General features: G+C 41.2%; 3 protein-coding genes across 8 annotated transcripts in view; all 3 read right to left on the bottom strand.

Moving 5' to 3' along the window:
• Nucleotides 1-7,245, bottom strand: part of LOC140209845 (cell surface hyaluronidase CEMIP2-like) — a 90,114-nt gene extending 82,869 nt beyond the window's left edge. For 2 of the 3 annotated variants that reach the window (XM_072278407.1, XM_072278409.1), the window contains exons 1-5: nucleotides 7,158-7,238; nucleotides 6,799-7,020; nucleotides 6,572-6,712; nucleotides 5,741-6,299; nucleotides 4,978-5,141 (exon numbers count right to left, since the gene is read on the bottom strand). In XM_072278407.1, coding sequence (XP_072134508.1) covers nucleotides 4,978-5,141; nucleotides 5,741-6,299; nucleotides 6,572-6,629 — 781 coding nt within the window. In that variant the 5' untranslated portion in view covers nucleotides 6,630-6,712; nucleotides 6,799-7,020; nucleotides 7,158-7,238. Of the gene's footprint in view, nucleotides 1-4,977; nucleotides 5,142-5,740; nucleotides 6,300-6,571; nucleotides 6,713-6,798; nucleotides 7,021-7,157 lie in introns of all 3 variants that reach the window. The other variant, XM_072278408.1, reaches the window with a different exon arrangement.
• cemip (cell migration inducing hyaluronidase 1) overlaps nucleotides 1-7,248 on the bottom strand; it is a 215,876-nt gene extending 208,628 nt beyond the window's left edge. Inside the window, exon 1 of the mRNA XM_072278406.1 lies at nucleotides 7,158-7,248. The gene's annotated coding sequence lies outside the window, so the exon portion shown is untranslated. The remainder of the gene's footprint in view (nucleotides 1-7,157) is intronic.
• Nucleotides 7,249-11,222: 3,974 nt separating this feature from the next.
• abhd17c (abhydrolase domain containing 17C, depalmitoylase) overlaps nucleotides 11,223-26,739 on the bottom strand; it is an 80,406-nt gene continuing 64,889 nt past the window's right edge. Inside the window, exons 5-6 of one of the 4 annotated variants that reach the window (XR_011889079.1) lie at nucleotides 18,522-20,815; nucleotides 11,223-17,066 (exon numbers count right to left, since the gene is read on the bottom strand). Coding sequence is in view for 3 of the 4 variants with exons in the window: in XM_072278410.1 (XP_072134511.1) it covers nucleotides 17,059-17,066; nucleotides 18,522-18,572 (59 nt within the window). In the remaining variant the exon portion in view is untranslated. Of the gene's footprint in view, nucleotides 17,067-18,521; nucleotides 20,816-26,739 lie in introns of those variants that run through there. The other 3 variants (XM_072278410.1, XM_072278411.1, XM_072278412.1) reach the window with 3 other exon arrangements.

Raw genomic sequence — 26,739 nt, 5'->3', positions numbered from 1 at the left:
CTGTCTCTTGCATAAATGCCATTCCCTTCTCGCAATTCCTCCATCTCTGCCACATCTGCTCTCAGGATGAGGCTTTTCATTCCAGGACGAAGGAGATGTCCTCCTTTTTTAAAGAAAGGGGCTTCCATTCCTCCACCATCAACTCTGCCCTCAAACGCATCTCTCCCATTTCACGCACATCTGCTCTCACCCCATCCTCCCGCCACCCCACTAGGAATAGGGTTCCCCTGGTCCTCACCTACCAGCCCACCAGCCTCCGGGTCCAACATATTATTCTCCGTAACTTCCGCCACCTCCAACGGGATTCCACCACTAAGCACATCTTTCCTTCCCCCGCCTTTCTGCTTTCCGCAGGGATTGCTCCCTACACGACTTCCTTGTCCATTCATCCCCCCCATCCCATCTCATCGATCTCTCTCCCGGCACTTATCCTTGTAAGTGGAACAAGTGTGACACATGCCCTTACACTTCCTCCCTCACCACCATTCAGGGCCCCAGACAGTCCTTCCAGGTGAGGCGACACTTCACCTGTGAGTCGGCTGGGATGATATACTGCGTCCGGTGCTCCCGATGTGGCCTTCTATACATTGGCGAGACCTGACGCAGGCTGGGAGACTGTTTCACTGAAAACCTATGCTCTGTCCGCCAGAGAAAGCAGGATCTCCCAGTGGCCACACATTTTAATTCTACGTCCCATTCCCATTCTGATATGTCTATCCACAGCCTCCTCTACTGTCAAGATGAAGCCACACTCAGGTTGGAGGAACACCACCTTGTATTCTGTCTGGGTAGCCTCCAACCTGATGGCATGAACATTGACTTCACTAACTTCTGTAAATGCCCCACCTCCCCTTCATACCCCATCCCTTATTTTTTTTCTCCCTCTCTCTTTTTTCCTCCCTCTGTCCTTCTCACTATAACTCCTTGACCATCCTCTGGTCTCCCCTCCCCCTTTCTTTCTCCCTAGATCTCCTGTCCCATGACCCTCTCCCTTCTCCAGCCTGGTATCCCTTTTGCCAATCAACTTTCCAGCTCTTAGCTCCATCCCTCCTCCTCCTGTCTTTCTCCTATCATTTCAGATCTCCCCCTCCCACTTCCAAATCTCTTACTATCTCTTCTTTCAGTTAGTCCTGACGAAGGGTCTCGGCCCGAAACATCGACTGTACCTCTTCCTATAGATGCTGCCTGGCCTGCTGCGTTCACCAGCATTTTTTGTGTGTGTTGTCATGGTTGACAGTCTATTTTAAACACCATTTTCTTGACCTATCCCTCAAATGGTGTAATATTTGTTTTGAAATCACCAGAGTCTTCCAGGGGTATAGAATTCCATAGACTCAGCACTCTCTAAATTAAGAAATTTCTCATTTCGTTTTTAAAATACTTGCTTCCCATTCTGAGACTGTTCCCTAAACCAAGGGATATATTCTCATCTCCAAATTTTGTAAGTTTCGAAGATGTCCAGAGACGAGGGCTAACTACGTATGAGCCTCACATCAGTTCATTGTACAAGGAAACAGTCTGTTGAATCTTCACTGCATTGCCTCTTTAGCAGTCCTTTTGAATATCTAGCAACTACCATTTATCCTTTAAACAAAGTAACTAAGATTGTACACAGAACTCCAAGTTCTGTCTCACCAAGTTCCTATGCTGTGGAGAAGTATCTTCTACTCTTAAATTCAAATCTCCTTGCAAAAAAAAAAATATAGATTCACCTTCCTAAATACCGCTGCAACTTCATGTTAGCATTCTGTAACTTATAGACAAAGGAATCAGGGCCTTGGAACAGCAACGTTGCTCAGTCTCCTAGTTATGTCCTTATTATAAAATGTTAATTCAATTTTTCTTTGATTCCTGGCCTGCTTGGTGTTTCCAGCATTCTAATTTTCTAATTTCAAAGCTCAGTATTTCTGATTTTTCTGCTAGTGAATGGCCCTCACATTTTTTCCCATAATGTGCTCCATCTACTACATTGATGCTAACTCAATCAGCTTGCTTTTGTTCCCATTAAGCCTCTTAGTATCTTCATGACTACACACATTTCTATTTAAATTTTCCACCTGTCAATTTGTAAATATTACGTTTTTCACTTCAGCCAAATCATTATTATCGAATGGTGAATAGTTGGCACCCCAATGTAATCCCTCTGGTGCACCACTAGTCACAATCTGCCAATCTAATGTTAGCCAGCTGCTTTTTGTCAATTGTCCAACTCAATCCATACCAATACATTCCTCCAATTTTACCAGCTTCTTGTGTACATTGTCAGAGCCTTCTGAAAATCCAAATACACCACATCCACTAGTTCTTCATCTTTGTTACTGCATATAATCTCAAAATTACATCCATCAATATATTTCTTTCACAATCTCATGCTGTCTCAGGCATATTATTTCTTTTCCAAAGTGTGTTGAAATGAGATTGTTACCTTCCAGTTAGGAGAACCATTGCAGACACTATAGAATTCTGGATGATGACAAGCAGGGCATCAGTATCTCCATAGTTACCTCTTAAAATCCTCAGAGGTAGTTCTTTGGTTCCTTGAGATTTATTCATTTTCAGGCACATTACTTCTCCAGTGGCTTTTAGTAACACTGATTTCTTTAATTTTCTCATTAGCATCCCATTCCTCCAGTATTTCTGACAAGTTTCAAATTTCCCCATTATAGTCTTGTGAACTTTCTAGAAGGACACACATTTGCCCTTGCTAATCTTTTTTTTTCCTTTTATAAACATAGAAGTTCTTATTAATACACACTTGGGTATAAATTAGAAGGAGGAGTAGGCCATGTGACCCTGCTACTCCATTCAAAATCATGGCTGATCTTACTGCAACTTCAACTCCAAATTACCACCTACTTTAACCCCTTGCTCACTGTGAATCCAACAAATATATTTAGATTCCTTTCCTCAAAACGATAAGTTAAAGTTAGTCCCGAGCCTTGTGGCCCATCAGGCCGGTGCTTAAGCTAGTTTCTGTGGCGCGAAGCGACTGAGAGTACGAGACTCCCCCTGCCCCCGACAGGACGCCAGTCTATCGCGAGGTTAACCCCCTGCATTTGCTGGTACCCATTCTCAGCTGGGTGGACTGGAGCAGTGTGTGGTTAAGTGCCTTGCTCAAAGACACAACACACTGCCTTGGCCGAGTCTTGAACCCACGACCTTCAGTTCGTGAGTCCAACTTGGCCACATGCCACGACAAGATCAATGTTCCAAAGCTTCTCAAAGTAAAATGTTACTTTCTATTTTAAAAAGTCTCTTCTAGCTACAACCATATCAGCTGATCTTTAGCTCTCCCGTAAGAGAAAATACCCTCTCCACACTCATCCTGCCATTTTATGTTTCTTTGGTGTTTACTCTCACTCTTCTATGTTCCAGCAGATTCAAGCCTTGACTGTCAAACTTTTCTCATAAGACAACCCACCATTTCTAGGTATCCCTCCAGTAAATGTTCATGAATTGCTTTCAACAGATATCTATCCTTAAAGAACTGAAACCAATACCATACACAGTACCCCAAATGTAGTTTCACCATTGCCCTGTGTAACTGAAATGTAATCTCCCTACTTTTTGAATCTAGCCAAACATACAGGAATCATCAGCCCACTGATTCCATGCTGACAATCAACCCACATGTTTATATACTGATTCTGTATTAATACAATTTTTCAATCATCTCCCCACAATCTTACCAGGTGCTCCCATTCACCCCCCCACATTCTTACCAGGTGCTCCCATTCACCCCCCCCCACATTCTTACCAGGTGCTCCCATTCACCCCTCCCCACATTCTTACCAGGCGCTCCCATTCACCCCCCCCCACATTCTTACCAGGCGCTCCCATTCACCCCCCCCCCCCACATTCTTACCAGGTGCTCCCATTCACCCCCCCACATTCTTACCAGGCGCTCCCATTCACCTCCCCACATTCTTACCAGGCGCTCCCATTCACCCCCCCACATTCTTACCAGGCGCTCCCATTCACCCCCCCCCACATTCTTACCAGGTGCTCCCATTCACTCACCCACATTCTTACCAGGCGCTCCCATTCACCTCCCCACATTCTTACCAGGTGCTTCCATTCACCCCCCCCCCACATTCTTACCAGGCGCTCCCATTCACCCCCCCCCCACATTCTTACCAGGCGCGCCCATTCACCTCCCCACATTCTTACCAGGCGCGCCCATTCACCTCCCCACATTCTTACCAGGCACGCCCATTCACCCCCCCCCACATTCTTACCAGGCGCGCCCATTCACCTCCCCACATTCTTACCAGGCGCGCCCATTCACCCCCCCCCCACATTCTTACCAGGCGCGCCCATTCACCCCCCCCCCACATTCTTACCAGGCGCGCCCATTCACCCACCCACATTCTTACCAGGCGCTCCCATTCACCTCCCCACATTCTTACCAGGCGCTCCCATTCACCCCTCCCCACATTCTTACCAGGCGCTCCCACTCACCCACCCTTGAGGCAAGTTACATTGACTCATAAAACAAATAATCAGCACAGCTTTGGGATGAAAGAAGGAAACTGAAGCAATTTGAGATATCACTTGTATCCTTAGGTGAAGACCATTGCAAAATATCTTTGAAATTCATATACCAATTTCCATTATTAATTATCCAAAACTCACTATGTTTATTACTTAAATATCTATAAAAGCTCTTACATTTCTGAATGTTTTATCCTATACTTCATCTTTCCCTTTCCTTTCAGTATTTTAGTCACTTTTTTAAAAATATATTCTGATCATTTGCCACCTGTCTTCAGATATCTGCAATTACATTTCTCACTTGTTTACATGTATGCTGGTACTCTACAAATGCAAGATTTTGTTTACTTAATCAGTGAAGGGAAAATAGTTAGAAATGGAGAATCAGAAACACCTCCTTCAATGTGTTTGGAGTTGTAGCAGAGAGTGGTGACAATAACAATATAGATCTCAAAACAAAAACATGAAACTGATTAGACTCACCTCTCACCCACTCACTGAAGGCAGTAACTGTGAAATGAATCCCATCATATGTCTGAAATTCTCTTCTAGCTACAGCCATATCAGTTGATCCATTAGGTTGGTATAGTTTTTTTTCTTCCACAGCAGATGATTCTCCAATTACTCCAACAGCAGCCCATGGTTGTCTAAAGTAAATCAATATCTAGATCGGCAAAGATCATAATGAAACCACCTGCCACTGTGACTTATAGAGGCACAGGCATAAAACTCAAATATATACAAAATTTGGAATATTTAAAGGCATTTTCAAGCAACCTGGCCAATCACCCATTAAGGACTTGGGGAGCTGTCCATGGTGGTACATTTTGCACTCATTAAACATACGCTTTAGTAAACTCACATCCTTCACGTTAATCCAAATATAGTTATGAGGACTTGCAAAATGAAAATCCCACCCAACTGACAAGACAAGCGATAACTTCCATGTCGAAAAATGTCTCAGACTACATGTGGAGAGATAGGGAATGCGCTCTCTACCATCCTCCATCTTGTGACCTAATTATAAACGCAGGCACACGTTAATCTTACAGAAATTGCTTTGAGTTAACGCTGCAGCTCCAAATGAACGGACGCAAAGTCTACCCTACCCGGTCAGAATTAAGAGGAAGGCGAATTTGAACTACATTGTCGGTAAGTGTAAGGAGCGCGCCCAACTGCTTGTTGAAAGTAAACAGAATTTAACATACAAATTAATCGCCCGGAACGCCAGCCCGAGGTGCCTCACCTGAAGCCCAGATACCTCGCCTCTTTGCTCCCCAGTAGTTCAGTCATGTCATTTCTGGCGGACAGCGTCAATCTCCTGGAAGCCGAATCTCCGACAGCAATGGCCACAACTCGCCCTCTCGGCTGGCGACGCAGAAACTCCTGCAGCCGCCTGCTCTCATTAGCCCAGAGATGAGTGTCGAAACGGTGGGCTGCGAGCACCTTGGCCGTGTCTTGGTCCACTACCCTGATGTTAATGCCTCTGTTGCCCCAGTACTTATCAAAGCGGTAAGCCCCAGACTGCAACCCGCCGGGGTAGAGGGTTCGGGCTAAAGCCGTCCAGGACAAGCTTTTCCTTCCATGTAACTCCAAGATGCCCCCCTTATCCACACCAATGAACTTCTGACCAAAATGCCCCATGTTTAATGCATCTGTCGACTTTCCGTAGAGAGTGATGGTGGCGGTGGAGTTATAGGGACACTTGTCCGATCCGATATGCAGCTCTCCTCCATTCCTGATCAGAATATAGCGGATTTTCAGAGTGATGGGAGATTTCGGCGCATCATCAAACACGAGTTTACCTGCAAAATAACGTCCACAGCACGGTCACCGATGGTCACTAGAGCTGATTGACTGCCCCCATCACCTTTGAACAGAAAACCAATTACCAAAACAGGCCGAAGTCTCAGGTGCATTCAGCAATGCATGCGCTCTCAAATTTTAAATGTAGCATCTACTCTGTCAGGACGACGTGTTAAAACATAACCGAGTCTCGATAAGTAAAAAAACAATGTTTTTTTTGGGGGGGGGGATTGTTTACACGTACGGAAATCGTTTAGGAAATTAAACTTACCCCCATTCTCTATAGTAATGGAATGTAGCGAAGCTGAAGACTCCAGTTTTAGGAACATCCCCCTTCCAATCTTAACCTTCTTATATTCATGATGTCCAGGATTCCAGGGTAATAAATATGGGGCTTTATCTGGGCAATCCACTAAAAGAGAATTCTCATTCACTATCACATGCGTTTGCTGTTTGTTAATACATAGTTCAAATACTGAAAACAAGAAAGTTACACACCTGTTGTATAAACTTCGCCCTGCTATACCGAGTGCGGTACACAGATGGGTTCCGGCTCATCCCGCCGCTGATGCTTTGAGTTAATCCTAGTTCCAAGCTGTTTACGACCCTCAAATGAGGGGCAAGATTGCAATGGATTATTGACAATCCATAATTATAGAGGAACCAGGCGGCTGGTTTATTGAGAATCACAACAGAGAAGGTAGCAGAAAACACAGACGCCTGGAAATCAGAATTGTTTCGGCATGTATTGTAGCATTCAGCGAAACCCAGAGTGACACCAGATCTGCCCCACACGCCCACCCCGCTCTACCAACCTGCTCCCGACCACTAAACCACCACCCCCAGGCTGTGCACACCTGTAGCAAGTCGGGTGAAATCGGGGTGCGCTCTCCAGGCGTCCGTCCGTCCACGGTGAAGCCGGAATCGACGATCGCTCTGGCAGATAACGGGCCGGTGTCAATAGCAACACACACGCGCTGGCTGTGGGTGAAGAGATGCTGATTCTCGTCCCGCAGCCACTGCGTACTGCCGCCGATTGCCCGCAGCTGACAGTCGCTGCTCTATTTATAGCCGCTCACTGGCCCTTTACCTCGATCCGGCGACACACAGTGGCTCCACCTCCCGGCCGCTCATTGGCTCAGCTCTGCTCTCAGTGACAGGGAGACGGCGCGTGAAGATTCCGCGCCTCCCTCTCCCGCCTCTGCTCATTTCACCCCAATTCAACACCCCATCTCCGCCTCAACACCCTCACCTCATCACCCCATCCCCTCAACACCCACATCCCTCCTCACCTCATCACCCTATCCCAACACCCAAATCCTTCCTCACCTCATCATCCCATCCCATACTCAACACCCACATCCCTCAATACCCATATCCCTCCTCAGATCCCTTCAACACTCACATCCTTTCTCACCCCATCCCCTCAATATCCATATCCCTACTCACCCCATCCCCCCAACACCTTACCTTATTCCCTCCTCAACACAACCAGCCCTTTATCGCCTCATCCCCTCCTCACCACTGATGCCATCTCCGTCTGGAAACCATTCCCTTCTTACTCACTTTCTCCTCCCTCCAATTCACTTCATGTCCACTCACCTTATACCCCTCTCCACACTCAACTCTTCATTTAGGTATACCCTCCAGTTCAGCTCCTTCAACCTTTCCTTACCCCCACCCCTTCTATCGCACCTCAATTCCTCTTAATTCCTTTCCCATCTCATCCCATTTGCCCATCTAATCTCCTCTTCTCACCTCAACTTGCCCTTAGTTTGTCCCAGTTCCTTCCGTTACCTATTTCTCCTTCCTCCTCTCGCTCATCCTCTCATCTACCCCCCACCTCTGCCACACTACCTGCTGTTCATTTTTTCCCTTCCTTTCCACCCTCCCCTCGTGCTGTTGTCCCGCCTCCTCTCCCTTGCCTCGTCTCCCCCTCCATGCCTCCCATTCTCTCCCTTGTTTCCCTGAACCCAAAGCACTTTCTCTCCCCTTCATTCCTCACCTCCAATACAGATAATTTGCAACAGCTAGTTAACCTGCCTCAACACAGGAACACTAATCTGAAACCATTTGGTAACAGGGAGAAAGTATAAACCCCCCATAGACAGTACATGAAGTCAGTACTTATGTCAAGTTCCTGCAGCATTAAATGCTGTCAGGATGCTATTACAATTTATTCTACCTCATTTGCCCTCACTACTACCTCTCAGCCCCTCACTCCCACTCCCACTCCCAACCCTGATATGCTCTTCCTTTAACTTTCATTCCACCTCACTGGTCCTGAATCAGTCATCATTTTCCCTCCCTGATCTTCTCATTCAATCCCACATGCACACACACAGCAAGCAAACTGTCACCATCTTCCTCAAACTCACTCAGTGACCCTATATTCATGGTGAAACATGCAAACCAGATAAGCAGTAACAGGGTGGATGTATTCACTGAATTTATGCAAGGTGTTTTTATACAGTTCCATGTAGTGCAATCATTTAGGAATAGACCATTTAAAATCCGATCTAATTAGAAAGAACTAATTAATCATGTGATTAAAAAGAGTGATCACAACATTAGTAATTTTATAATAAGATCAAAAATGAATTAGTTCCATTGAAACCCAGGGTTTTCAGGCTAGGCATAGGCAAAACCAACTATAAATGTACAAAGCTCTTATAGATTGAGAAAGCACAATACAAAAAGTGTATCAGTAGACAAGCAATAGTTGATCTTTAAAGAATGAATACATAGTTTACAACAAACACATATCCCTTTAAGACATAAAGACCCTAAAGGAAACACGTACTGAGGGAACTTAAAACCAATAAATCCTGTCATTTATGATCTACAGTATATTTCAAGGTTTGTTAAAAAGATGATTGTGTATATCTTCCATACATTGGTTGTCATTACCAAATTTCAGGCAAGTTGGCCTGACATCGGTGGCAGAGAAAATGCAGGGATCTATTATTATGGAAATGGTAGCAGGACTCTTAGAAAATAATTATAAGATTCAGCAGAGTCAATGTGGATTTATGGAAAGAAATTAGATCTGAAACATCTGTTAGAACTTTTTTTTGAGACTATAGCTAGCAGAAATGCTTAAGAATGAACCTGTGGTTGTGAAGAATTTGGATTTTCAGATGTATTTGGACTTCCATAAGGTGCAGGAGATATTTAAAGAAAATTAAAGCATGCATTACTGGGGTAATATACCACTGTGGAATGAGGATTGGTTAGTGGGCAGAAGGCACTTGTTTTCTGTCCACTTTCAGGTTGGAAGGTTGTAACTAATGGAGTGCCACAGGTGCTGTGCAACAGTTTGGAATCAGTGAATCTTAAACACAAACAGCACAGAAATAGGTCCTTCAGCTCACTAAGCCTATGCCAACCATTAATCAATTTTAATGAGGAGACCAAGTGTAATATACAGTGGTGCTAGAAAGTTTGTGAACCCTGTAGAAATTTCTCTATTTCCGGGCTAAATATGACCTAAAATGTGATCAGATCTTCACACAAGTCCTAAAGCTAGGTAAAGAGAACCCAATTAAATAAATAACACAAAAAACATTATTCATTTGTTTATTGAGAAAAATGATCCAATATTGCATGTATTTATTGAAAAAAAGTATGTGAACCTCTGGGGTAATGCCTTCTACAAAAGCTATTTGGAGTCAGGTGTTCCAATCAATGAGATGAGATTCGAGGTGTGAGTTGTAGAGGTGCCCTGCCCTATAAAAAAGACAAAGTCGGGTTACTGACAGAGTCTGCTCTTCTCAAGAAAGATCTGTTTATGTGCACCTTGCCACGATCAATTCTTAGAAGAAGAATTGTAGAGATGCACCAGGCTGGAAAAGGCTACAAAAACATTTTGAAAGACCTGAGTGTTCATCAGTCCACATTAAGAGAAATTGTCTACAAATGGAGGAAACTCTGTACTGTTGCTACTCTTCCTAGGAGTGGACATCCTGCAAAGATGCAATGCCAAAGGAGGTGAAAAAAAGGGTAACAGCAAAAGACCTACAGAAATCTCTAGAACTTGCTAAAATCTCTGTTCATGTGTCCAATATAAGAAAAACACTGAAAAAGAAAGGTGATCATGGAAGGACACCATGAAAGAAACCACCACCCTCCAAAAAAAATACATTGCTGCATGTCTCAAGTTTGCAAAAGACCACCTGGATGTTCTACGATGCTTCCAGGAGAATGGTCTGTGGATATATGAGAAAAAAGTTGGAACTTTTTGGCAGATATGTGGAGGAAAAGGAGCACTGCACACCAAAACCAAAACCTCACCCCAACTGTGAAGCATGGTGGAAGAAGCATCATGGTTTGGAGCTGCTTAGTTGCATCAGGGCCTGGAGAGCTTGCAATCATTGAGGAAACAATGAATTCAAAAATGTATCCAGATATTTTATAGGAGAGTGCCAAGGTAGCAGTCCATCACCTGAAGCTTAATAGAAGTTAGATAATGCAACAGGACAATGATCCAAAAGACAAGAGTAAATCAATGAAAGCATAGTTTAAAAAGAACAAAATTCGTGTTTTGGAATGGTTGAGTCAAAGTCCTGACCGTAATCCCATAGAAATGTTGTGGAAGGGTCTGAAGCAAGCAGTTCCTGAAGGAAGCCCACCAACATCCCAGAGGTGAAGCAGTTTTGTAAGGAGGAATAACCTAAAGTTCCTCCAAGTCGATGTGCAGGACTGAAAAGTAGTTACCAAAAATACTTGGTTGAAGTTATTGCTGTACAAGGGGGTCCCAGCAGATACTGAAAGTAAACATGCACATACTTTTTTCCAACAAATACATGTAATATTGGATCTGTTTCACAATAAATAAATGAACAAGTATAACATTTTTGTGTTGTTTATTTAATTCGGTTCTCTTTATCTAGTTTTAGGACTTGATCACATTTTTATCTGATTATATTTATGCAGAAATAGACAAAATTCTACAGGGTTCACAAACTTTCTAGCACCACTGTATATGTTAGCTCTTCATCTAAACCTGGATGGCCATATGACTGGTGTGGAACATAGTGCTGTGGTATGTAGACTGTTCATGCAATTAGGAAAGCACATCACAGATGAAATACAATGTGGAAAATGTATCCACTTTGGTAGAAATTTTTGAAAAGTAGTTTTCAAATGCAGACTGAAATGTGATGGTAAACAAAGGAACTTACGATGGAAAGTGAACGTACAGGCTGAGCAAGCTATTAGTATGAAAACAGAAGGGCTAGGAATATACAGTATAGGTCAGGCAGTATCTATGGAAAAACACTATTAAGATTTCAGATCAAGTAATCTTTGATCTGAAACATTAACCCTGCCCTACAGAGTGTTTCCAGCACTCTCTGCTTTTATTTCAGGCTTGCAACTTCTGCAGTTTTTGATTTACAATTACAAGTAACTGGTATTTTGGCCTGTATTCAACTTATCTTGGGGAAATAGTGTAAAGATGTTGTGCTCCATTTATATAGGGCTGTTGCAAGACTGCATCTGAATTGTTAGATACAGGTCTGGTTTCCCTCTCCAAGAAATGATGTCATTGTAAGATGTGTGCAACGTTTTCCAGATTAATTTCAGAGATGGCCAGTTTTGCCACAAGGATGTGTTAAACATTTTTGGTTTTAATCTCCTGAACTCTAGAGTGTACAAGGTCATCTCACTGATTCATTCAAGATTCTTACTGATTGAATTCTTTTCCCTTAGCAAGGATCACAGTGTCAAAATACGAGGACAACTGGTCACCATTGAGATGAGAAGAAATCTCTTCACTGAGAGCGGAGAGCACCTTTGGAATTCTCCATCCAAGAAAACTGTGGAGACAGAGGATGTTTTGACAGAAATTGATAGATTTTTCAATATTGAGGGAATTGAGGGGTATGGGTCAATGTATGAAAGTGATATTGAAGTAATATATGAGCCACAATCCTACTTAATAGAAGCAGTCACATGGGATGAATAGCCTACTTACAGTATATTCTTATTTTCACTCTCACCTTCACTCCCTTCATCCTTATTCTTACCTCTCTCTCCCACTCACCCTTTTCTTCATTTAGTCTTAACATTCCTTTCAATCTCTCTCTTTTCTTCACCTGCTACTCTCTATTCTTCCCTCTATCCTTCATATTGTCTCCACCTCTTTTTTTAATCAATCTCCCTCACACTACCCATCGGCCTTCCCAGCTACTCAGTCATTCACACTTATCCCTCAAGCTCTTTCACTTACCTACTACCCTTCATCTTCCTTTGCCCCTTCAGTGGCACCTCTTTCTTATTCCTCATGTTTCATTTCTCTCTAATTGTCTCAATCCTCCAGCTTCAATTTTCCTTTCATTTCTACATCCCTTAATATCATGAAATTCTCTAGGCCTCTCTCTCTCTTTTCATCCCTTTATCTTCTTAAGGTCTCACAGTTTCTTTTTCTTTTAAACTCCTTATGGGGATGGATGGGAGTCTCATTGGATATCTCAATGCACTGACATGAAATTGAACAGCAGCTTAACCCAGTCCCCACCACAGATTTCACTTGTGGCCGTAATCTACACATCAGCTAATGTTCCACTCGCTATTCAATCGGAATGTTGACTCTCAGACCTAAATTTTTACATCAATTTCTTTATGTGTTCCTTAATATTCTTTTGGATCTCATTTATTCTTTATAGGGAAAAGAGAAATCATCAATAAATCTCACCAGGGAGGACAAGGGTTACAAAGAACAAACATTTCAAGCTGTGTGGTTTTGAAAATAACATATTTCCCTTCATTGTAGACCACTTCTGAATGAGAATTTATAATGGAACTATGGACATGTTTTAATTTGACACTGTAAGGTCCAAGCCTAAGACACATTTTACTCATCTCTAAATCTCTTAATAGAATGTTAGCAGTTACAGACCCATTGCTGTCGCTTTTACTCGAAATGCTCCACTTATTTTCACACACTTTCTCTCATTACCCTAATCGAATTCTCTATCAAAATGATTCATTATGATCCTCAAAGAGATGCGAAATTGCAGACAACATTCCAATTCACACAAGATTTATATTCGCTAATTCTCAGTTGAAGCTGAAACTTAAATGCCCTCCAATTAACATACACCTGCTTTCCAATTATATTATAAATCATACTTAAGATAGAAAAAAACCTTTCAGGAGACTTTACACAGTGGTGAAAATGTGGAATTAATGATGGCATAGTTCAGGGTGGAGAAGAACGGTGAAGTTAAACAGCATTCCAGAGGGTGTCTAATGATAGGGAAGATACACTATGGCTAATTGAAGAATGAATCAGCTGTGATGGAGGAGTAGTGAACACCAGGATTGACTCAGGTGTGAAATGGGGTGTCTATAATGCTCCAGAGCAGCAAAAAGAAAAAGAAATGCTTCTTTCAAATCACCACTAAAGTAATATAACTAGTTATGGATAGGACATTCAGCCCATCAATACTATGCCTGTTCTTAGCACAATCCTGTCAAAACTATCCCCCTCTTTTTTACTTCCCTGTAATCTATTCTCTTTCAACAGTGTCCATCGAGTCCTCGCCTAAATATCTTACCACCAGCATAATCTACTTATCTAATTAACCTACCAATCGGCAAGTCCTTGGGATGTGTGAGGAAATGAAGACAGCAGGATGAAAACAGAAGCTGTGTCAGGAAGCTCCACATGGTGGTCAGAATTGAACTGAGGTCACTGGAGGACTGAGGCAGCAGCAATATTTACTGCCCTAATGTTTCAAGCAATGGCTATTCCATTCAGACTAAGATGTCAAAACAAGCATTGTGCCTCTAAACTAAAATATGTACCCCCTCAATTAAAACAGTTAATTAATGTCACAGAAGCGTGAAACCTACCAGCTGACCACGGAAAGGAGGCAAGCAGTCGGCGCACCATATCCATTTCCCCATCTTTTCTACCAGTCCTTGAGCTACAAACAGTTGTTTATATAGGCCTAAGGCACAAGAGTAGGTCCTCTAATTGTCTCAGCAGTAACACCCACATCCTGTGAAGGAATACATGCTGGAACAAGAAGGGCAGAACAAGGCCGGGTGGGGGTTGGGGGTTGGGGGATGGAAGTTGCAGAATATATAAACAAGTAAAGATTTTGAATACAATACCAAAGAAAATTAGGAGAGAGTTGGTGGGGACAAATTGAGTGAAAACTGAGTGTTAAAGTTGAGTTTCCGTATTGAGGAACACAGAAAGCCACTGAGGAAAACACAGTAAGGCTAGACTGCAGGTGACAAAAGCACGGGTAACAATTTTTGCAGCGAAAGATTTGCAGTGTGAAGTTGAACAAGACCTCTGATTTGAATAGCATCAAGTCAGGATTCTATAGGTAGTCTGGGAGAACTGAAATTGGGATGACAGAGGAAATTTCCATGAAGAAAAAAATGTGGACAGCTTTAACGCAAGGCTCATGATAGCCATATAAATATTATGATTTGGATAAAACTGCTTTCTTACTTTTAACACATTACATTTTACATGATGAAATTTTCCTGTAAGCAGAGATTTCCCACCTCTCACTGGAGAATTATTGCTGCACTGTGATTCTCAATCAAACCAGTAGCTATTTTCCTCAATAATTTTCTGTGTTCTTAAATTATAGAACCAGATAACCAATACACCCACCCACAGGAGATAAAACATACTTTCATACGTTTAATAGAAACACCAGCTTTGGGAATGTTATACTCAAAGGTGAAACATTGATCATTTGAAGCATCAATTAGTTCTTACCTGTATTTTAATTAAATTCATTTTCAGAATGTTGCATAATTTATTTTTTGTCCTTATTAACACAACTAAGTGGTTTGCATTGATTGGGCTTGTATTCATATACAGACTAGACCAGGTAAAGCCATTAATTCATTAGTGAGCCAATTTGGAGTTAATGGCAGTAGCTTTTTTGTTGTCACTTTCACTAAACCAGCTTATAATTTGAAACTATACAAAATTCTATTTCAAATTGCCACAACAAAATTTGAAATTATTAGTCCAGTAATATAACCATTACACCACTAATTATAGACACCCACAAACTTTATTAATTTTAGTGTCTTAAGATATCAAGAGGATGTGAAAGGTGTTTTATAAATGCAAGTTTGTCCTTCCTTCCTTCCTTCCATTATTCTTTCGGTGTAGTATCTTCATTTCGAATATAATCTGCCTGCTTGATAGTCACTTTATGCAAGTTTATGGTTTGTCTGAAACATTTTCAACCTGACAGATATTCCTCACATATGGGGCACAGTCAGTACAGTATTTCTACTGTACATCAGATTCATAAATACTCTGGCTTTTATACATTGTTTAATGTTTCTTAAACTACATTACATTTACAGAAAATAGAAAAACACAAATGATCTTGAATAGTGGAATAAAAACACAGAAATGCAAACCACTATCTCCCTTAAATTAAGGAACTAGATATGCCTGGTTTAGAGGGCGTGTGCTATCACAAGAGGCTGGATAAACTTGGGTTGTTTTCTCTGGAGTGCTGGAGACTGAGGGGAGATCTGATAGAGCTTTATAAGATTATGAGAAGCATAGATAGAGTGGACAGAGAGTATCTGTTTCCCAGGGTTGAAATGTCTAATATCAGAGGGCTTGCATTGAAGGTGAGAGGGGATAGATTCAAAGGGGATGTGAGAGGTAAGTTTTTTTATTCAGTCATGGATGCCTGGAATGTGCTGCACGGTATGGTGGTAGAGGCAAATACATTAGAGTCTTCTAAGAGATGTTTGGATAGAAAGATGTAGGGATGTGAACATGGTGTAGGTCGGAGAGATTAGTGTTTGGGTGTTTCTGATTTGCTTTTTAGCTGGTACAGCACAAAATTGTGGCCGAATGGCCTGTTCCTCTGTTGTACTGCTCTATGATCTTGATCAAACATGCCTACCCAAAGGAGGTGATAAAATATTTAAGCCAAACACTATCTGTGGGAAGGTTATAGACAGAAGTGATGGTTTAAAAACGTTATGAGAATATTATTTAATCTCATTATTAATCTTTATTCCATGCAAATTTTAAATGTGTAGACTTACAGTATATTTTGCATTTGTGTGTGAGATTCTCATTTGCTTTAGAGAGCCACCATCGCCATGAAGATAAACTACTAAATCTGGAAACCAGAAGAGCACAGTCTTCCTATTTCTGAATATTCATACAATATTTTGAGCACACACAGGTCAAATAAAGTAATAGGATGCTATGAGAGATATTTTCAAAATAATTAGTACGATTTTCAATCAGCTTGTACGTCCCAATTTAGATGACATTTTTCAGATGGTATATTATTTAATCAATATTAATTAGTAAATACTAATGATTATAAATTTGTAAAAATGTAAACATTTCATCTAAGTAATATTTCCTTATAAATTAATTAAAACTCCTCACATACTCAATGGCAGGAACAAACTTGCATTTATTATGAGCCTTTTATTCTTTCAAAATGCCCAAGCTTTACAGCTTTTCTCTTTGATCCGCACACAACCTAGCATAAATAGTAAAGCAAGAAATTTGTTGTTTTTGAGGTAAAAAAAAGATAATCAAAGTGCTAGGAGAATTCACAGAAGTAACATGGTGGTGTATCAATGAATATATAGATAGAGCCCCAGTTAAACATCTCATCTTGAAGTGGCATCTTCAATACAGCAGCACCCCGTCAGTCCTGTGCAGAAGCACCAAACTTAATCATGAAGGGGGGTAGCAGTAAATGCTACAGGATAGAGTAGATTCTCCAGTTAAATGACTGTATTTAAAATAGAATAGATACAAAATAAGTTTCCATCACTGTATAAATTCAGGTCAGAAAATTTCCATACAACAAAATTAATTTTCTTTCATATTCCATAATCCAATAGGTGATTATTTATTTTTGAAGAAAGGTAGTTTGAAGAAGTTACTAAAACAAAAGATGGTTCATTCCTCATCATTGTAAGCATTACAAAATTAAAACTAGCAAAACCCTGCTTATTAATGAATTAATTAATCAATAATTGCATCTAGTTTTTAGTTTAATAGTAGAACATTGTTTGTTATCCAACTGTAGTTTTAAGCTGGATATAACATGTCAGCCTTGAGATATTAACACTGCTCTTCAACAGCCAGTTATTTTAGTTGGTGTACTTAAGTGACCCTATGAAAGATAACTTAAAGACTTTCTATTTTAAAAACCTAAAAGACAAAAGATTTTTACTTTTTTTTATACACATAATTATCCAAATAACAAGGACAAAATAAGTAAGTACTAAGTGGGAAAGAGTTTGCTTAGGGCTAATTTTCGTGCAGTTGTTTTCATGGAAGGCTGCTGAATGTGAACCAAAACAATCTCACCAGATTTTGTTTGTTTCTCTGTTCAGTAGATGGCAGCACCAGCAACACAGTGGAAAGCTGCTGAACCAGTATTACTAGTGAGAACGTTTACAACTACAGTAATACATGATTTATCTTTACTGTTGAGACAATATATAGAGTCAAGAGAAATAAGAAAAAAAACACAAATAACTACTTGGTTACCCTTCCTTTGATTTTAGTGAAGAAAGAGTGACACCACAAGACTTTCTTTTAATAGCTCACATGGAACACAATACCAAGACATTTAGTTCCAACTCAATTAATTTTATATTAATTTTCTTTCACCTTTTTAAAATCATCAATGTACCCAAACTTAACTCACAAAAGGATGAAATTTCTCTTTTAAAAGTAAGTTCATGAGAATGTCTATCATTGTCCATAAATGGCTAACTACTAAATAATTTTTCTTGATTGTGATTTGCTTGTGACTCTCACCAAAACAGGAGCTCTGAGGCTTGGCACCAGTTGTTTCAAAGTGAACTTACTGATGTGTAATAGGTCTTGTCCTCTTTATATTATTCATATAGCAAACACTATGTCCAATAAAACTTAAACCACTGTCTCTGTTAAGAATGGTAATGCTTTGAGATTAGTGTGTTGTATATTTTGGATCTGTTCCATAAAATCCACTTATGCAAAATAAACAGCACCACAACACTCACTGACCCACTCAGTTCAAAGCCCTCTCATCAGCACAGCAGAATGGAACATGCAACAAATGGGAAGGATTGGCAGTACCCCAAAAAGTTCCATACAGACGAGTGCCAATGATTTTTATACACTAGAGTTATCTGGTATGTTTAACGTATGAGACAGTCTGAACCAACTAAGGGTCTTGACAAAACTCTACCTGGTTTAAAGGACTTTCTGTGGGTCCTGTTCCTTTTCAGCCATTTTAAGACTGTAAAAACAAAGCAGATGAATAGATATGACATGGAAAAGCATGAAGCGTTCAGACAAATCATCTAGAAAAATAAACATACACAAATGGATTTAATGAATGGGATGCATACAATTAATTAGAACATGTAACTTCTAACAATTTCAGATGGTATTTTATCAGACAGTATGATTAGCAATGACGAGCCCAAAGGCTTAATGACAATGCAATGAATGTTGCTGTGTAAGTCATGACATAAGGAAAAAAAGACATTAAGACAAGTCATCATTTTCAGTTGTCTCATATCTATTTGTGGTTTGCCATTCAGATTCTCAGCTCACTTATCCAGCTTTGCTGCACAGTTTTTGATATCCTTACTTAACAAATGTATACAAATTTCAATTCAACCTGAGCAGTCATACCCTTTTGTGGAAAAGAACTGCAACTTCCAACATGTGGAAAAGTATCTGCTGATTTCCCTCCTGAATGAGCAAGACCTCTTTTTAGAATCATGTCCCCACTTTTTTGGTTCCCTGATCATAGTAATAAGGGTTTTCCCTGGCAGCTGTATGAGAGGGTACAGACTTTTTTTGCAGCTGTGGTGTCATGACTGACTATAGTTAAGCCTCTCAGTACAGATTCATGTCATTACCATATTGCTCATGTCCAGTTCTGGCATATTGACTAACTTTGTCCTTGCCTCAGACCTTCAACACTGGTTACCTTTAGACTTTACAATTCCCAACACATTTTTCGCCTTCCACTTTGAAGCTCAGGAGCTTGAAATCATCCAAATCTCTGACGCCACAGGGCTAAGTCAAATTAAGCCTTGTACACTCACCACCCCTGTGCTCACTGATTGGCTTCCAATCAAGGAATAACCGGTTTTCAAAACTCCCATCCTTGTTTCAAACCTCTCCTTGGTTCAGCTTTTTATTTGTATACACTTCCAGCCTTACAAACCTCCAAGGTGTCAGTGCTTCCCAATTTTAATATCATGCCTCTGAATACTTAAATTCTAAGATTGAAAATTCCTTCCATAAACCTTTCCAATTCTCTCTCCATGAAGGTGCTCCTAAAAACCTGCCACTTTTACCAAACTTTAGGATATCTGCCTAAAATCTCCTTACTTATGGGTCAAAAGTTGTTTGGTAATACCTGTATGATGCATATTAATATGCCAAGTCCACTAAATTTCTACAATTTCTGTCGTTGTTGGTACTCCTGTTTCTATCTTAAGCACAGATATTCACTTTGATGGACGTGGTGTGGATATTGAGGTTCTGGAGAAAGCCAAGAAATGATGAAAGTAGCAGGATTATTGAGCTATTAGACAGGGAATTGGGGTTTTATTGACAGGAAGAGGTACAGTGAGGACAGTTGAGGTTTTTAAAGTGACAAAGCACATAGGTTCTTTCTGAGTGGAAAGATAATTTGGCATTGATGGCTGGTCATGAATGTAAATTTGAAAACCAAGGGTTTAATTGACACTTTTAGGTATTAGATTGCTCTTTTAAAGACGAAGCCATGAGAGTCAAAGGCATACCCAGTTTAAGTGATATGTGGATTGGTAAGTATTGATACTCAGCACTTACATCTCCTGGAGCCTTTTTAAAAATTATCTTCAGAGGTCAGAAACATTTTCCAAATATTTCTCACTAAACTAATCTCAGGCATTTTCTGTCTATTTGCCTCACCTAAGTGGGTAAGGGCTTAGTATCCATAAGCTACACAACGTCTCAATGGGGCAGTGTCGATGGATCCACCTTTACATGTTTCACGTTTCTCAGACAATGGCATGGAAATCTATCCAAGAATAATGAATTTAGTCTTGACCAGGGTGTACACTATAGAATGATACCAAAACAATAGAGAGGATGAAGTAAACTTGTTTTGTATTCTTTTGAAGAATACAGTAGAAGTCTACATGAGTACTATTAAACATTCCCTGGAACTATTTAGCAGTGAGCCAATCCTTTACAATATAATTTGCATAATCACAAACAAGAGTTACTGTGTGATACTTGCTGAAATGTTTTGAAAAAATTAATACTAAATTTACTTTAAAAAGATATGAAGCGCAAAAGCTCCTGAACTCACAAACATGGAAAATGCTGGAAATACAGAGCAACTGAGCCAGAAAGACAGACAGGTTATTAACTCACACAAACAAACACATTTTAAAGGTTGGCGCTGATGGCAAACTTACATGTACTACTCACTTGCCCTTGGCAATGCGATGATGCTGCTTTTTGAATTGCTGTCTGTAGATTTAATACCAGTTTAAGGCACGTCAAATTAGTTCAATGGAGAGCTAAGACCGCATTGTCGTATACAATCGACTCCTGTCAGTTCAACATCATTTACTGTAAAACCAAGGTCACCCTGTCTTCACTCAATCCAAGTTTTATCACAGTGAGAGATTACTGGTTAGACAGAGGAAAACATTCAAGGGGGATCCCAAAGCTTCCCTGAAAAGCTGCAATGTATCCACTGGCCTATGATAGCTCCAGGTGAAAAACAGCAATTGAGAGGGCCTTCAGTTTCAGAATTATTTAGTACATGCAGATGGAAATATTCACTGAAATGAGTCATTTGTGTTAACTATCACCACACCCATGGATGTTCTGAGGGCAGACCAAAAGTGTCACCACACATTCTAGCGCCAACATAGCATGCCCATGATGCTGAGCAGGACTCAGATCACAACAAACAGAACAAACTAAGTGCCAAAGCAACAACAGCAAAACAAACCCCATTCCTGCCTTCTATCCACGCATATGGTGCCTACAAGAAGTATTCACCCCCACCCCCACCCATGGGAATTTTTCATGTTTTATTGTTTTACAACATTGAATCACAGTGGATTTAATTGGGGCTTTTTGACAGTGATCAACAGAAAAAGGCTCTTTAGTGTCAGAGTGAAAACAGATCTCTACAAAGTGATCTAAATTAATTACAAATATAAAACACAAAATAATTGATTGCATAATTATTCAACCCTCCCCCTCCCTCTTTAATATGACACACCAAATCATCAATTGGTTTTAGAAGTCACATAATTAGTTAAACAGAGATGTGTTTTTGGAGACCTGTGTGCAGTCAACGTGTTTCAATTGATTGTATTAAAAGTACACCTGTATCTGGAAGGTCCAACTGCTGGTGAGTCAGTATCCTGGCAGAAACAACACCATGAAGACAAAAGAACATTCCAAGCAACTCTGCGAAAAAGTGCAGGTCAGGAGGTGGATACAAGGAATTTTCTAAGTCACCGAATGTCTCTTGGAGTACAGTTAAGTCAATCATCAGGAAGTGGAAAGAATATGGCACAGCTGCAAATCTGCCTAGAGCAGTCCATCCTCAAAAACTGAGTGACTGTACAAGAAGGGGATTAGTGAGGGAGGCCACCAAGAGATCTATGACAACTCTGGAGGAGTTACAAACTTCAGTGGCTGAGATGGGAGAGACTGCGCATACAACAACTGTTGCCTGGGTGCTTCCCCAGTCACAGCTTTATGGGAGAGTGGCAAAGTGAAAGTCACTGTTGGAAAAAACTCACATGAAATCTCGGCTAGAGTTTGCCAGAAGGCATGTGTGAGACTCTTACGTCAGCCAGAAGAAAGTTCTATGGTCTGATGAAACCAAAATAGAGCTTTTTGGCCATCAGACTAAAATGCTATGTTTGGTGTAAGCCGAACACTGCACATCATCAAAAACACACCACCCCTATGGTGAAGCATGGTGGTGGCTGCATCACGCTGTGGGGATGCTTCACTGCAGCAGGCCCTAGAAGGCTTGTGAAGGTAGAAGGTAAAATGAATGCAGCAACATACTGGAAATTTTGGGAGAAGATTTGCTTTCCAGCAAGACAATGACCCCAAACATAAAGCCAAAGCTACACAGCAATAGCTTAAAAACAACAAAGTTAATATCCTGGAGTGCTCAAGTCAGAGGCCAGATCTCAATCCAATTGAGAATTTGTGGCTGGACTTGAAAAGGGCTGTTCACTCAGAATCCTCATGCAATCTGACCCTTGAGCAGTTTTGTAAAGAAGAATGAGGAAAGATTGCAGTGTCCAGAAGTGCAAAGTTGACAGACACCTATCCGCACAGACTCAAGGTTGTAATTGCTGCCAATTGCTAAATACTGACTTGAAGAGGGTGAACACCAATGCAATAAATTATTTTGTGTTTTATTTTTGTAATTAATTTAGATCACTTTGTAGAGATCTGTTTTCACTTTGTCACAAGAGAGTCTTTTTCTGTTGATCAGTGTCAAAAAAGCCAAATTCAATCCACTGTGATTCAATGTTGTAAAATAAAACATGAAATCTTAAGGTAGGTGAATACTTTTCATAAGCACTACAGCTCATAGATATTTTTCTTATTTTTTTTTACTTTTGATAGGCACTGTATACAGTCCTCTAACCCCAGGACAGGCTGCCTTCTGCCTTGAGAACCTAGTGTTTCTTTGGAAGCACATAGAAATCCAGTGTAAATGGCACAAGGAATGCACCACCTGCCAAACCACATAGTTGAGTCTCTGAGTCCCACATCAGCCATATCATCTCCTCATGACACTCAGAAATTAGGGCAAGCAAGTCATTCTCAATCCCTACAGACTACCAAGAAGAATTCAAAGCACAGTATAACTCAACGTGTGCTGGAAAAGACCTCTTTGGTATTATATTCCTGTTTCATAATTCAAGATACTCAAAAGAAAAGAATATGTGAGCAGCAGCAAACCATCCATGCTCACTACATTAATCTTACATGGATGTCCAAGTGGAATTGTGCCACAAAGTCATTCCAAATCTCATGGATGACGCCCTCCACCACAGGGGGACTTGTGTAACATGCATCTGTTACGTGCTGGGGCCAGATTGGTCACATCTGACAACTGCTGGAAAAACTTGTCACTTGGCTAAATTACCTATCCATAGGCATAGGCAGATGTTAACATTTCAAAAATATAAACTATTTTACTTGAAAGGATTGTACAGTAGCTAATGCACCAAAATCAATTCAAAGTTATAAATAAATTCAAAGAATTCAAAAGAATGATAAGCTAACTTAATACTTAATAGTCAGAAGAAGATGGTGCCAGCCAACAACACGACCAAAGGCGACATGCTTCAAAAGTTCACAAAACCACTACTTCTTTCAAATATGATTCTGCTACTATTGGAACCTGTGATTTACATTTTGATGGCATGTTTTTGGGCCTATTGAGTGATCTGACATTTTGCTGTCTCCAAAGGAGTTCTCTGAGGTTTGGAGCAGAGTGTGTGGCCTAGAGGCCAGAAAGCCTGGGGATGGGCCACAAGCCCATGATCATTTCTCGTCGATCTTGCTGAATAAAGCATTAAGCAGTTGAAATCAACAAGGATGGGAGCAGAAGGTCAGCGGGTGCTCAGTGCATCTGACTAGTCTCTCTCCCTCGCTGCTGCCAGAGGAAGGCGCCTATATGTGACCGCTCTCTCCCTCTCTCTTTCCCTCTTGCTCAATGATGCCAGAGTCTTGCATCCTGGACAAGGTTTAATCAATGCGATTTGTGGATTGGACTCTGTAGTTCATATGATATGTGTTTCTGGTTTCTGGTTACTCCTTTTTTATTGCTATTTTGTGTGATTTTGATTGGGACAGACTGGTTCTGCAGTGTGCTGTCAACAAATGACACAGTGCTGAAATGAACTCAACTGGACATTCCTAGACTCCTTCAATGACTTTATAGTTTGATGTTTTCTTTGAATAGTTCCATGGTGTTTCTCTGTTTTGTGGTTATCTGTGGCAAGAGGAATCTCAGGGTTGCACACTGCATACATACTTTGATAATGAATGTACTTTTAATTGTTAATACTTACCTTGGTCTTTTGGAGCAGATCCTCTATATTGAAATAAATGGAGATATAGTTCTTATGCTAGGTTCAACTTGAGAAAGGCTGCTTAGGCAATTTCCTCAATTTCAATGCTGGCAAACTGCTACAACTTTGCACTGCAAAGCTGGAGTCCATTAAGAGTCCAGTACTGAGGTGCAGTTGACAAATGTCAACAAACATCTGCGAGCACGTTTGAGACTTCAGTGTTTGCCTAAACATACATGGAAATCCCAAACTTCCTGGTATGCAGATAGTGAACTGCCATTTCTCTGCCAAACTGAAACTGATAGTTCAATATACTTATATGTTCTAAAAAAAATAACTGAACAGATAACACTGTAATATTAAACGCAAACAACAGGAATTCTGCAGATGCTGGAAATTCAAGCAACACACATCAAAGTTGCTGGTGAACGCAGCAGGTCAGGCAGCATCTGTAGGAAGAGGTGCAGTCGACGTTTCAGGCCGAGACCCTTCGTCAGGACTAACTGAAGGAAGAGTGAGTAAGGGATTTGAAAGTTGGAGGGGGAGGGGGAGATCCAAAATGATAGGAGAAGACAGGAGGGGGAGGGATGGAGCCAAGAGCTGGACAGGTGATAGGCAAAAGGGATACGAGAGGATCATGGGACAGGAGGTCCGGGAAGAAAGAGGGGGGGGGACCCAGAGGATGGGCAAGGGGTATATTCAGAGGGACAGAGGGAGAAAAAGGAGAGGTGAGAGAAAGAATGTGTGTATAAAAATAAGTAACAGATGGGGTATGAGGGGAGGTGGGGCATTAGCAGAAGTTAGAGAAGTCGATGTTCATGCCATCAGGTTGGAGGCTACCCAGATGGAATATAAGGTGTTGTTCCTCCAACCTGAGTGTGGCTTCATCTTTACAGTAGAGGAGGCCGTGGATAGACATGTCAGAATGGGAATGGGATGTGGAATTAAAATGTGTGGCCACTGGGAGATCCTGCTTTCTCTGGCCTCCCTTACCACCATTCAGGGCCTCAAAGAGTCCTTCCAGGTGAGGCAACACTTCACCTGAGTCGGCTGGGGTGATATACTGGGGTGCTGGGGTGCTCCCGATGTGGCCTTTTATATATTGGCGAGACCCGACGCAGACTGGGGTGCTGGGGTGCTCCCGATGTGGCCTTTTATATATTGGCGAGACCCGACGCAGACTGGGAGACCGCTTTGCTGAACATCTACGCTCTGTCTGCCAGAGAAAGCAGGATCTCCCAGTGGCCACACATTTTAATTCCACATCCCATTCCCATTCTGACATGTCTATCCACGGCCTCCTCTACTGTAAAGATGAAGCCACACTCAGGTTGGAGGAACAACACCTTATATTCCGTCTGGGTAGCCTCCAACCTGATGGCATGAAAATCGACTTCTCTAACTTCCACTAATGTCCCACCTCCCCCTCGTACCCCATCTGTTACTTATTTTTATACACACATTCTTTCTCTCACTCTCCTTTTTCTCCCTCTGTCCCTCTGAATATACCTCTTGCCCATCCTCTGGGTCCCCCCCCCTTGTCTTTCTTCCCGGACCTCCTGTCCCATGATCCTCTCGTATCCCTTTTGCCTATCACCTGTCCAGCTCTTGGCTCCATCCCTCCCGTCCTGTCTTCTCCTATCATTTTGGATCTTCCCCTTCCCCTCCAACTCTCAAATCCCTTACTCACTCTTCCTTCAGTTAGTCCTGACGAAGGGTCTTGGCCTGAAACGTCAACTGCACCTCTTCCTAGAGATGCTGCCTGGCCTGCTGCGTTCACCAGCAACTTTTATGTGTGTTACACTGTAATATTAGAATTTTGCTTCATGTCATTAGGATCAGCCCTAGAATGACATATAGTTTGCCCCTCAGGTCAAGGGTGACTTGCTTCTACTCCAGGTCTTTGGTCCTGAGGTAACTGCTGAGACCAAAATGGAAGTTCCAGACTCAACCAGAGGTGGGATAAGACGTGTCTGTTGTGATAGGCAAGTGGATAATTTGTGAGGTAGTGCATTTTCTGCTTTTTACAGTGGGGTTCTATGCAGGCTTGAAGCATGAATTTAAAGTACTTTGTGCCACTCAAATGCATTTTCTTGACTTGCAGTGGTCTTGGGTTAGTGACTCCTTGCAGACATTGTAGAAATTGCATCGTTTCAAGAGGGTTTTGAGAAAATCTTTGAATCTTATCCCTCTGTCCACCTGGTAATTTCTTTCTATGGCAATGACAACTAGAACTACTTGAATAACTAGGGTATCAATGCTGGGAATGTTGAAATGGGAAAGGGCACTGACATTAGTTCACTTAACTTACTGATGATCCTGGAG

Source organism: Mobula birostris, chromosome 14, assembly GCF_030028105.1.
Source record: "Mobula birostris isolate sMobBir1 chromosome 14, sMobBir1.hap1, whole genome shotgun sequence".
Classification (NCBI taxonomy): domain Eukaryota; kingdom Metazoa; phylum Chordata; class Chondrichthyes; order Myliobatiformes; family Myliobatidae; genus Mobula; species Mobula birostris.
This window is presented reverse-complemented; position numbering and strand designations above follow the sequence as displayed.